Source organism: Pseudopodoces humilis, chromosome 2 (assembly GCF_049639895.1).
Source record: "Pseudopodoces humilis isolate 2021_Gansu_Grassland_sample_001 chromosome 2, ASM4963989v1, whole genome shotgun sequence".
Lineage (NCBI taxonomy): Eukaryota > Metazoa > Chordata > Aves > Passeriformes > Paridae > Pseudopodoces > Pseudopodoces humilis.
This window is the reverse complement of record NC_142201.1, coordinates 69,399,123-69,411,483: the sequence shown is the minus strand read 5'-3', so window position 1 is coordinate 69,411,483 and position 12,361 is coordinate 69,399,123. Positions and strand designations below refer to the sequence as shown.

The following is a 12,361-nucleotide window of genomic DNA, read 5'->3' as shown; positions in this document are numbered from 1 at the left end:
ACAACTAGGCCAGATAGGCCTGGCTGTTCCTGCAGAGAAGCATTTAGATGGCTCTAGATGACACTGTCCATCCTAAGCTCTTCCCCTTCAACTAAGAAGCAGTTTGAGAATTTGTAAAAGGTTTTTGACAAGTCCTACAAGAAATGTTTCAAGTGCTTAGTTTGGCAGTGTAACAAGAAATTTGAAAGGAAGTACACCTGAGAGGAAGGACAAAAACACATTAATTATTCTTAATAAGCACCCTACTAGCTGCATCTGTGTCAATCTGGAGCCACTTTAGCTTAGACTGCAACTTGAGTCTGAATGTGGCCCCATGAGTCTGAGGCTGCCTGTGTCAACTGCAATCCATTAACTATGCACCCCTGCATACACAGCTTGTCAGCAGATCTTCTGCTGAAAATCTTACTCAGGAGAAAGAAATTAAACATTTAGAACAACAGCCATTAAACATATTGGTCAGAAAACCTCCCAGACACATGAATTTCCTTCTAATATGAGTGTTCCCATCTGTGCTTCCTGGACAAGGGAAATACCTTTCAGGCACAACTGCTGTCATTTCCCACATAAGTTTGCAACTTCCTATCACCCATGCCACATACAGGGGCAAAGGACTTGGCATCTTCAAATAGATTAAGACAACTTTTCTCAGTGTACATGAGTCCTTTGCATGTAGGATCCCAAAGGCCCTGGAGAAGGGCCCTGACAGGGACCAGAGAAGACACCTTTATGCTCGGCTTGAGCTTGGTCGCCTGTGCCATGCACATCCACCACTTACCGCATCAATGATAACAGAATGGGGAGTCCGTCCTGTGAAGACATAACCAAGTTTTTTTGCTCCTTTCACTAATGCTCCTTCATCTGCCAAAAAAAACAAATAAACAAAAAAAGTTTGAATTTAACCTGGTATGTTAAAGAGGCCTCCAAAAACCATACTTAAATATGGCAGATTGCCAAAACAGGATCCCCTTTTCTGTGTACTCCCATCCATAGGGATGTTAGAGTAGTTCTGCACACCCTTGCACAAAAACATTCAACATTTTAGTCCTACAAAGGTCATGCAATATCAACTACACAAACCTAGTACTCAATCAGCATAAAATATCCTGTAACTACTAAAGCGTTTAACTCTATTCTTGTGGAGGTGCCATACATTTCCACGTGAAAAGGGGAAATATCTCTCCTGAAAACAAGATCAAAGTTCTTATCTTTAAATTCCTACAGTATGTATTTAATCCAGTTTCTGCTGTGAAGACACTGTATTCAGGTACTATAGAAATACAGCATTGCTTTCTGGAGACTGAACTGGGCAGCATTATTAGGAGCTCAAATAACAGAGCTGCAATCAGAGCCCATAGAAAATTACAGAGCCTCCTTAGGGAGCAAGTGTCATGGAGCACAACCACCGCAGGAGTGGATTTGGTGCCTAATTCAAGTAACCCTCATGTCTCTACAGCTCCCTTATTCTCCTCATGGTTCATCACACTGACCAGAACTTCCTCACATGAGGTCTTCATCCTACTTCTCAGACAATCTATTCAGACAGAAATAAGAAATGATGCTGCTTCATCATGCAATACATCCCTACAGCGATTCTAGAAAGATCTTCACTAACAGAGATAAAGGAGAGCAACATTCCCCAATCTGGCCTCACCTAGCTCTGTCTGTGCTAACTGAAAGAAGTAAAAAATGGGTGAAGGGCAGGCCTGAATATCACCAAGATTCTGAAAGTTTTGGTTGTATTGTGTCATGCACTGGCACTTGATGGCTTCCTATCTTGCTCTAAGGAGATACTAGATGAAGAAAGACAGTCTGTAGTCATGCCAATAAATAAATTGCTCGTGCAGAAACAAATCATTACCTCCTACACACTCAGTCTTATTTTCACCCCTGCAGAAAGAGGAGATGGTCTCACAAGCACAGAAGGGATCCTAAGCCCAGCCTATCTCTAAAGAAACATCATGGACTATGTGGTTAGTAGGACGTATTCAAAAACTGTGTACTGATTACAGAAGATGCCAGATCTACTGCTAGCATTGTGGGGGACATTTTGCGTTCAAAATCAATGACGTTTGAAACGCCCTAGAAGTTTATGGACCTTCCTTCCATTTACTTCTACTCCTTCAACTCATTCCCTTCCCTCCCAAAAAAGAAATCAACAACCAACCTGGAGAGGAGGCCTGGTAGATTATTGTATTTCCTTGTCTCTCAGGAACAACAGTATGACACACGGCCAGCAGCGTGAGGAACTCCTGTATATGCACAGCTGTGGGCTAGACAGGACACCAGCAGACTGAGGTTTAGCACTGCACACAGACTGAGGAACACTAAACTGAGATGATCTCTTATATACCACAGATTAAAAAAAAAACCACCCAAAGCATATTCAGTTCTCTTTACAGCAGTTGTTTTGACCTCAGAACACCAAGACAGCACAGTTCAGGGCCAGTGCTGATGAACTACAGAGCTATTGATTCTCATTCAAGTTGCAGAGAGCTGAGAAGACTGATTATTCCCTCACCCCCCAAACATAAAAGCATTAATTCTTTAGCACCCCAAGATTCATATAGGCAAAGACATCTGCCACAAGATGGTGACAATCTAGCAACAGGAGATACTACTAATGGCAGCTTCCAGCAGATTGACAGCAACCACACCAGAATTAAACTTGCTGCAACTGCACCCTTAGTGATGAACATCCAGAGCTGAGAGCAGTTGAACAGCCAGTAGAAAGCCACATCATGTGTCCTTCCAAAAGAATATAGCACCCAGTCAAGCATGAAATTAATCAATTGTCCCTACACATTCAGCATCACAAGAACATGCAACATAAACCACTGCTCCAAACTGCTTAAACAGACACCAGGTCTGCAACTCAGCAAAGCTGGCAATTAAACCACAGGCCTCTAATCAGCCAACTGTAGCAACTGCAGCCTTTAGTGATGTGAAATTAAGTCACTCATATTCTTCCCTGCCTCCGGCAAACATTTATAGTCTCATAGCAGTCAGGAAGAGCACTCAGATGCCCAGCTCACAACCTGGCCTACGAACTTCATCCACAATTCACACAGATCTTTCAGATGCTTGGCTGAAACAGCTGAAGTGAACACATGGTTCTCCTTCACCACCTCTGCTATATCCCTAACATACCCAGGTGGCAGCATCACTGTCTTGCATCACATCAGCTGTTTTCTCCGTGACTCAGACATGAACTTAGGAGTTCTACCTTTGCAGAAAGCCCTACTTGACTTTGCAAACTCTCAAAGAATTTCTGCATATAAAAATATCACCTAGGGTCCAAAGCTTTCACTGGCACAGCTTATGCACTGGCAATATGAAAGTTTAATTAGTAGGAAGTAAACTAAGCTGCTAAGAAAGCCACAAAATCATGTCAGCTGGCAAACACTGTGGCAATGCATGTAAACAAAGTAAGCATATCAAAAAGTAATATAATAAAAAGACTGAAGATCCAAACTCTATATTCTTGTTTTACTTCATGTACTTTGCCATGAATATTTTCAAAGTAACTGTTTCAAATAGGACCTTTACATTTGTATACTGAAACTTCCAAATTGTATGGTCACGTGCCACTAAAATAAGAGTTGCTGCTTTTGACATGCTGGGGTGCAGAGGCTGTCCTCAGGAAAATGAACATATATTTACTCACTACTATCAGACTAAGTCCACAGAAAATTATAGTGAAGAGGTTACTGCTGTTCCATCATTTCCAGTCAAAGTAATGAAAGTTTTATCTCCCTGTCAAAAGGCACAGCCTGACAGATTCTTATTTCAGCATCTGTTGCTGCAGACCTTTGATGTCCGTCTTACACTTTTATCACCTAACCCATTAACAAGATTTCATAGTATGTGTTCTATCAGCTGGAAACAACCTGTCTCTAGTAGTGACATGGATTTTAATCCTTCCTAAGTATGTATTTATGTTTTCAAGCCAGCAACATAATTTGCTGCTGTCTTCGTATTTTCACAGTTCACAATGTATTACAGGGCAATCTTCCAATTCTGTTGCAACAGATCACCAGAGGCCCAGCTTATCACAACAGCTCCTCCACACAGCTGTCATTTGTTTCCTTTCTGTATTATTATAGCACTGACAATATTTGTTGCATAGACATGAATCAGGGTAGAACACTCAAATTCCTGCTTTGGACCTGTGAACAGAAAACCTGTTAATGGCTTCTGTGGTAACATACCCCTTCCAATATGCTGATCTGAATCCCAGCACAGGACAGAAGCCCCACAGCTTAACTGATTCTGCTTTATGACTTATGTTCCCCTATCAAGTCTCTGACATCTCAGTAGTCAAATTCTTAGTGATGGTCTCTGTGAGATGTTTCTTGCCTGTTCATGCGCTAAGGTCAGATTTATTTCTTCCCACCCCATGTTTTAGTTCTCTGTTCATCTGTAGTTGGAACAAAGATTACATATTTTGATCTCTTATTCATCAGTCCACAGGCAGATCTCATTTTAAGTGCCTTCCTTTCTCATTTTTCTCCCTGTGTGCCAATAACTCTGGGTGAAAGCCATCTTCTTCCCTGGTTTTTTTTTCCCCAAAAATCCATGAAAAAGCTAGTGTAAAAACATCTACACAAGCAATATATGCCACTGTGTGAATTATTTTGTTTGCTGCCCCTACCAGCTGAGTACCACATACGCATTGCAATGGTTTCCTACTTCTGGAAGCAGTTTCTGGATTGTTACCTATAAAGCACTATCCTCAGTGAAAACAAAGTTTAGGGTTAGGTGCCTACCTATCTAGCAGGCACAGCACTCTCCATTATCAAGCAGACCACTGGTCAGAAAACAAGTTTTCATCCCTTCATTGTTCCTTTATTTAGAGGAACAAAACACTGAGACAAGCCTCAGTCTTTTGGGGAGCAAACTGCACCGTGCAGAGCTTCCTATCTGGAATCTTCACTCTGCAGACAAACTATTTTTCTCAACTGTTTAAGCGTCTGATACAATTACAAGGAATTTGAATGTGAAGTTAAAGATACCTTCCATCTTTCCTTTAATTGTAGCAGTATCAGATCAGTGCCTCCATTCATGGTATTTCCAGGTGAGCAGGACTGACAGTTTTTTGAGCAAATGGCCTAGAAATGGCCAGTGGGATATTAAAGCGCAGTCTAACAACCTGATCTTACTACCTTGCATGTAAGTGGCACATTCTGCCAAGAAAAACTGAAAATGCTTAAGTACTTAATTACCAAGGAGAATTACAACTCACCATCTTAAAAAGATATAAACTTCCTACCATTTAGTTCACTAAAGTATCTGGAGAGCAGTGTGAAGATCCAGCCATGTTGGGCAACTCCAGAACAGTGAAGCTGGCAGGACTGGAAGAGACCAAGATACTTCAGGCACAGACTGAGAGAAGACATTAACCAGCTTTTGAATATCAAGAGAGTTAAATGCAAGTTTACCTTGTCCAAAACCAATGAGACATGACCTATAATTAAAGATACTGCCTTGTACTTGAACAAAAGTACTGAAGTCCCACGCACAATAAGAACAAAAGCAGATGAGAGAAAAATATATCTCACCAAGCTCTAACAACATAATTGTGAGCTATAAAATGATGTGTTTGGACAGTTTTCCAGCAATCTGAACTAGAGACTCCCATAGGCTTTCATCACCTGAACATGTTTTTTTCCCCCTACTGTATTTCAAATCCCAGTTTTTCATCCCAGTTAGCCATGATACTTTTTTCTGGTTCTGTTTTACTATAGAATTAACAATCAGCTGATGATAGCTGTCATTTCAACAAAGCTTGATGGGATAATAACCTCAGTTCCCACACACTACACAAGAATAAGCAGACGTGTTGGTGAGGTCTAAACAAACACTTCCAGTGTGGTAAAGGCTCAATGTGAGCACAACAGTTTGTCTGTTCTGCCCGGCCAGCTGCTAAAGCACTCATCATGTGTACTCACTGAACCAATTCAGGCATCTGCAGCTATACCATGTTTGCTGCTTCTTAAACAAGAGATAATTTGGGGGCCACAGAAGAAAGTTCACATGCAAATCGAAATTCGCAGATGAAGTTCAGAGAGAATCCTGGAAGGATTCTTAGACAGGAGTCTAAGATGAGAACCAAGTCTGTTAATTCCTTCACTCCTTGACCTCCTTCCCTGCTCTCCTATCATCAGTGTAAAACATAACCCCACATTCAATCAGGCTGGCATCTCTGTGCTGAGTTAATCCACAGCACATATGCAACTAGCAAGCACCAAGATAAAAACCATCTACCATATTCACCAAACATTCCTTCTAGTCTTAGAAAAAACAGATCTTTCCTTATTAGACTTAGAATTTATGCCATGTTCTCTATAGAAACAAGACAGCTTCGTACACTTGGTACAGCTGCACAGCTTATCCAACAGAAGGTGACACAAAGAAAAAGCACAGGCAGACAAAGCTAGATACTTTCTTCCACATTAAAATACCGGAGCAGCCAAGAGAAACCTCCACAGGTTTACAAGACAAGTTATTTTCCCCTGGAACAATTCCTACAGGACAATAATTCTTTAACTGCTGTTCAAAAGTGGGTTTGGCTATCAGTCAGCCCTTACACACCAATGGCCCAGAAGAGCTATGAAATTTAGAGGTGATGCAGGATGCTAAAAATCTTCCTAGCAGATGGAAGACAGTCTCATGAGTACAAGTACATAATTTTTTATTTTCAACCTGGAAAGAAAATTACTTGGCACTGAGACAGTTCTAAACTAACACTTGTGACTGAACTGAAAAAAAAAAATAAATAAAAAATTAAAATCTTCAAGGCCAGAGCAATGAAACACTTAGTGAGAGTTTGTAAGAGATCACACTTACAGACTCAGCTGCAAAAGGGCAAATGTTTAGAGGAAATCAGTTGCCCGACTACAGTACCATCTAACTTCACTAGGTTGCTTATGCTAGAACACTTCAGTTTTTCACCACAGTTCACTAAATTGACAGACATCTGAAAATGGCATCCACAGCTATCCATCAGCTGTAAAAATTAAGATAATATAGATTTTAATAATATAGATTTTTAGATAGAAAGAAGCTGTTTATGCATCTCAGCAGCTGACCTAATGCAAAGCTAGAAAGACCCCTTCCCTCTACCACTACCCTGGAATCCAGCCCTCCTCTCACCCATATCCTGACAAATAGACCTGAACATGCTCAGCAAACTGTCACAAGCAGTCCTTGCATTCCCAAGCCCTGTGCTAAATCACCACTTGCCAAAGGGTGGCACCCACTGCTCCAGTACAGACAGGCTCTGAAAAGTTATCTTCAGCCTACAGAAGGTATTTCTCATTAGCCAGTGGTTTCCCCACTGATTGTCTGAGGGCTGAGCTCACACAGTATGCTCAGCCCAACAGTCAGCTGTACAATGACATCAGTATTTGTCTGCTTAAGTGAACAGCAAAAAAGGAAACTGGATACAAAAAGGTTCAGTGTAGAAGACTTCGGAGCTGTCTAGACTAAATAACACTTAAGGAAGCTACCAAAATCCCTCATTCACCTGCTATGACAGTATATAATTCTTCTATTCCCCCCAAGGCAGAAACTACCCAGGGAAGATCAAATAATTAGGTAGCCCCAAAATAAGGGGCCATCTCAAGACTAGGTGAGAAATTCCATCTCACAGCTCATTTGAGATACATCCCTTCTACTGAGTCTATTAAAATATATCAAAGCATCTTTCTCGATGCATACCTAACACAGCAGCAGCCAGAAAGAGCTCAAAGGTATTTTATCTGCAGTCTACCCCTAAACCAGAATGAATACCTGGAGCCAGCAACTGCCATAAGCCATAACTGTAGCCATAAATGAACAAACAGGACACAAAGGAACAGGACAATGCACAAATCTTGGCTGCAAGTCATGTCCAGTGGGAAATCCTTCCAGTGTACACGATTACAAAAGCCAGATAGGAAACCAGGGCACTGTCCTGAGAGGGTCACCTTGCTGGAGGTTAGAGCACAGGAGCCACCTTTAGGCTCCATCACCCTGCAGAACACACAGTGCCACACCAAGTAATCATAATTCCCTTATGGCACCCGCACCATGCTGCAGTTCTTAAGTACTGCACAGCAGAACGGAAAGCAAAGCTTTCCTCCACACAAACTGTATATTGCAACTATATTTTAGACACTCATACTACACTTAACCAGCCCAGTTACAGAAGCCACAATGTCTAAGGAGAGCAATCAGCTGATTTGAGTTTGCACTTGCCAATGCTCAGACCCCATATTGTGAGACAGCCTGCAGAGAACAAGGGTCATGCTTTTTGGCAAGTGAATTGATTGTCTGGTGTCCGGTCAGACACTTCACAGCCACATGATTTCCAAATAAACAATGAACTGACACTGTAAAGACTAGGTCCCTTAAGGACTCAACAGCTAGGCTAAGACTACTAATCATTAAGGCTCATGCCAAACTTGAATTTGCAATTAAATCCCATCTCTTACATCCTTTACATAACTAGAATTCCAAACACGTGCAATACTTAAGGCTCATTCCAGAATCACCTTGTAATCCTACAGATTACAGTTAAAAATGGTATAGATGATTCAACACTCCAAGTAGTTTTTCTTTGAAAGAATTTTAATTTCTATCATAACTTGTTACAAAGCACTGTCTCCCATACACAACAGAATATATGAAGCTGCCTTATAGGTAGCTAGAATCCATATCAATGCCATTGCTTCTTTAATTCAATTGTAAGACAAGTGGGCAGAAAGGCGTTGGAGGGAGCTATTTTGATTCCAATTTATCCCCTCCGTGCCTGCATGACACACTCACAGAGCAGACTTAATCACACAAATAGATTTGTTCAGCATTCAATTCCAGACAAGCCTAGAATAGGGCATTTAAGAGGCGTGATATTCAAAGAGCAGACTTACATGATCATTTTCAATGTTTTGCAGCAGTCTTGGGTCATCAAATTCACATGATTCACTGGTGGAAGGAGGTAGCTGGCTGCAGAGCAAAACAGGCATATTCAAACAAGTGGCAACATTGCCAATCTTAGTACTTCATCTATTTTCTTGGGAAGCAAATTTAAAAATCCAAGTAAGACTTCAGTGTCCTTGAAAGCGTTGTGAAAAGATCATATGAGTAATGCAGCAAGTGCTGAAAATGAACACCAGCAAGAAAACCAAAATGGTTATGGTTGACAGTGTATTTCAGACGATTCAAGTGTCAATGCAGCTCCTGGGACAGATGTAGCAACAGCAGTTTTTAAGCATATTTAAGATAAATGGATTTCAGGGCAGCTTGCTCATAAAATAGATGGAAGTTCAATATCCCTAAGTTCCCTCCCTAGACAGAGCATTCTGCTTCAAGCTGACCCCTGGGGGATTTTAAGTCTGAGTACTCCAAGTAAGTACCTAGGAAAAAACCTTTCACAGAACTGAATAGAAAACAAAGGTACAATGAAAGAAAACACAGCAATGAAAGAAACAGCAATATATTGGAAGAAAGGAGGAATCCACAGAAATTCCATCTCAGCAGAAGAAACGTATCGCTTTATCACCTTCCTAAAACATGATCATCAAAATGAGCTGGACCAGTGGAGAAGCCCAGCTTAGCTCATTACTAAGTGCTTTTCTAACGGCATTCAGTGTTTACCTGTTTCTTGGCTGGGAATTCACCTCTTCCCTATATTTGCCATTCAAATCCATGTCAGCCCTCCCTGGCTCTTCCCCTCTTTCCCAATAATCTCAACATGCTTCACTGATACCTGTTTAACACCTCTGGGTCTTCACTCGTTTCTGTGGAATGGGACAGACCCATCATCTCTACTCATTAAAGTTCCCAATAAAAAGGAGCAGGAATTTCTGGGCATGATAGGCCTACATATCAAGCTCTCTCCCAGTTTAATTATTAAAACATAGCATTTTAATAAAGAAGTCCCTTTTCATGCCTGATTTTAGTGATTGCAAAGAGCAACAATCAGTCTCTAGCTAGGGGTAAGGTTCCTGCAAAGTAGGTTAATTTTAGCTTTTAACTTGACTGTCTGCAATTATAAATAAGCACTGCATTAGCATCCCAGCCACCCCAGCCCTATTCCTCACCCCCTTCATATTTGAAATCTCTAGGCAGAAGAGTAGATCCATCACCACCCACCAGCTGTGCATTAGGCTCCCATTGGAAGACCATTCTTCTCAAACACATTCCTCCCTTGGGCTTCTTCCAGTCCCAAATTGGAAAGCAGTCTTTATATAGACTGTACTCTATATAAACTCTATATATACTCCGCTATGCAGAACACAAACATCTTGGAATGTATTTACCTGAAGTCTTCTGATGAACGTTCTCTTTCCAACTCAGGAAAGTGACTGAGGAGTAGAAAAAGGAAAAAAGAACATTTATTCCACTTTAGTAACCAAAAAAAAAAGAGGTAGAAGGCGAAGATCAATGAGTCATCCCACAAAAACATATGCTGGAACCATGGGTTCAGCTGTTCATACATTTGAATCGAATTTTCTGCCTTTTGAGATATCTAATTTAACTAACATGAAATTCAAAGGTTAACTTGCACTGAGATCTTAAGACTACCCATTTAACATGAAGCAAATACAAAGACTTAGATGACTCAAATGGATCCTTTTGACAGAACAGAATAAAACCAGTAAATAGGTATCCCTCTTGTGCAAGGAGTATTAAGCTTTATAACTACAACTACTCTGTTCTTAGAAAATGCTCATTCTTCTCAAGTCACAGAAATATAACTGATAATTGCTACCCTTGGGCTGCAACTTCTTCCCTCTTGAGAGGCCAGAGCTTATTTAGAACTTCTGGTTTTGTTTAAATAATAATCAGGTAAGTTAGGAAGCAAGTTTCTTTACTTCATGTGAAGTACTTCCGAGGTTTGACTTTTATAATTTGTGCTGCAGGACAGGAAAATTAAAGCTATTAATTAAGACCACAAAATATGCTAGCATATAAATTGAAGAACAGAATGTTCTAATCCTTTTCCAGTATAAAATTTTGTACCAGTAGTAAGTATGCATTAAGCTGCAGAGGTTTTTAAAAAGTCATACCTACCCATATGTCACTCCAGCAATACTGCATTTCTTAAAGTTCATGATATTGCATGTTAGAGTACCTGTTTTATCAGAAAACAGGTATTTTACCTGGAAGGGAAAAAACAAGTCTGATTTTCAACTTGCATAGTAATAAAACTCAAAGTAGAAAATAGGAAGATTCTCATAGACATCGCTCAAATGTCACAATATTGGCCAATGCAGGCTTATTACAGCTTGATTTGTCTACCAAATCCACAGAAAAATAATCAGGCAAATTATTTAATTGCATTAATTCTTTATCTCTAAATGTGGAAGGGCTCAAACAGTAGGTATCTATTGCCAAGGCTCTAGTGTGGTCACTAGAGATATACTTGGTTGTACTATTTGGACATTTACCAAATCTTTCAACTGCACTAATCTCAAATAGTGAGGCTGGAAATGAAGACTCTTAGGATTGTTGAAGGATCACTGGAATTTTACACACTGAAAACATTTTTTGCTTCCAAAATCATCAGTAATGTTAGGGGATTTTTTTTTCCCCCATCTATAGACACAGAATATGCTAGATTAAGTCCAACTGGTATTCTGCAGGCAAACAAAAGCTGTTTCTTCTGATGTCCAGTCATGAGCAGTCCTGAAGTACACAACACGCAGCCACAGTCAGCACTGCCCAAAGTAGCAATCCCTTTATGGAAACAGTGACTTCATGGTAGAACTTGGAGGCAGCCCCATCAAAGCAACATGACCTCTTGGAGCATAAGCAGATTCAAAATTCCCACCTTCAAAGGTGGTCACAAAAGACCAAAACTAATAGCCAGTTAATACCACAGTTGTACCTCTGTACCAGGTAAGACTTTCGTACAGCAACATGTAGGAAGGGATGGTGATAACATGAAAGAGTTAGACAACTTGAAGACCAAAATAATTTGACTAGAGTTAGAAGCAGTTTTTCCTCTATTATTGCCATTCTGTTGAAGACAGTGCACTACAGTACTTGTTAAGGTAATCCTTTAGCTATGCACTACACTGCTACTGAAAACAGCATTGGAAAGGGAGCCTTTGCAAGCCAGAACTCAAAGTGGGCACCCCAAATTCTGAGGAATTTTAAGTCATTAATAATTTCACCATGAAACAAAAATATCAAGGGCACCTGTAAACATGTAATTCAATTAAAGAATTAAAAAAATCAGTCGAGTTACACAGTCACTAGTAAGCCACTCCTGAAAATAACATATGGACCACCAACATACATTATGTTACATATCCTTTACTTCAGGTAAAAATAGCACCATAATTTGGAGGTTGATAACTTCACATCAAAGTGA

General features: G+C 40.3%; 1 protein-coding gene across 3 annotated transcripts in view; it reads right to left on the bottom strand.

Annotated features, from left to right (window-relative positions):
* The window catches only part of ATP8A2 (ATPase phospholipid transporting 8A2), a 315,299-nt gene that overhangs the window by 234,919 nt on the left and 68,019 nt on the right, over positions 1-12,361 (bottom strand). For all 3 annotated transcript variants that reach the window (XM_005516272.3, XM_088050971.1, XM_088050972.1), the window contains 5 exons: positions 11,056-11,144; positions 10,302-10,346; positions 8,910-8,985; positions 2,165-2,270; positions 776-858 (listed from right to left, as the gene is read on the bottom strand). In XM_005516272.3, the coding sequence (XP_005516329.3) occupies positions 776-858; positions 2,165-2,270; positions 8,910-8,985; positions 10,302-10,346; positions 11,056-11,144 (399 nt within the window). The remainder of the gene's footprint in view (positions 1-775; positions 859-2,164; positions 2,271-8,909; positions 8,986-10,301; positions 10,347-11,055; positions 11,145-12,361) is intronic.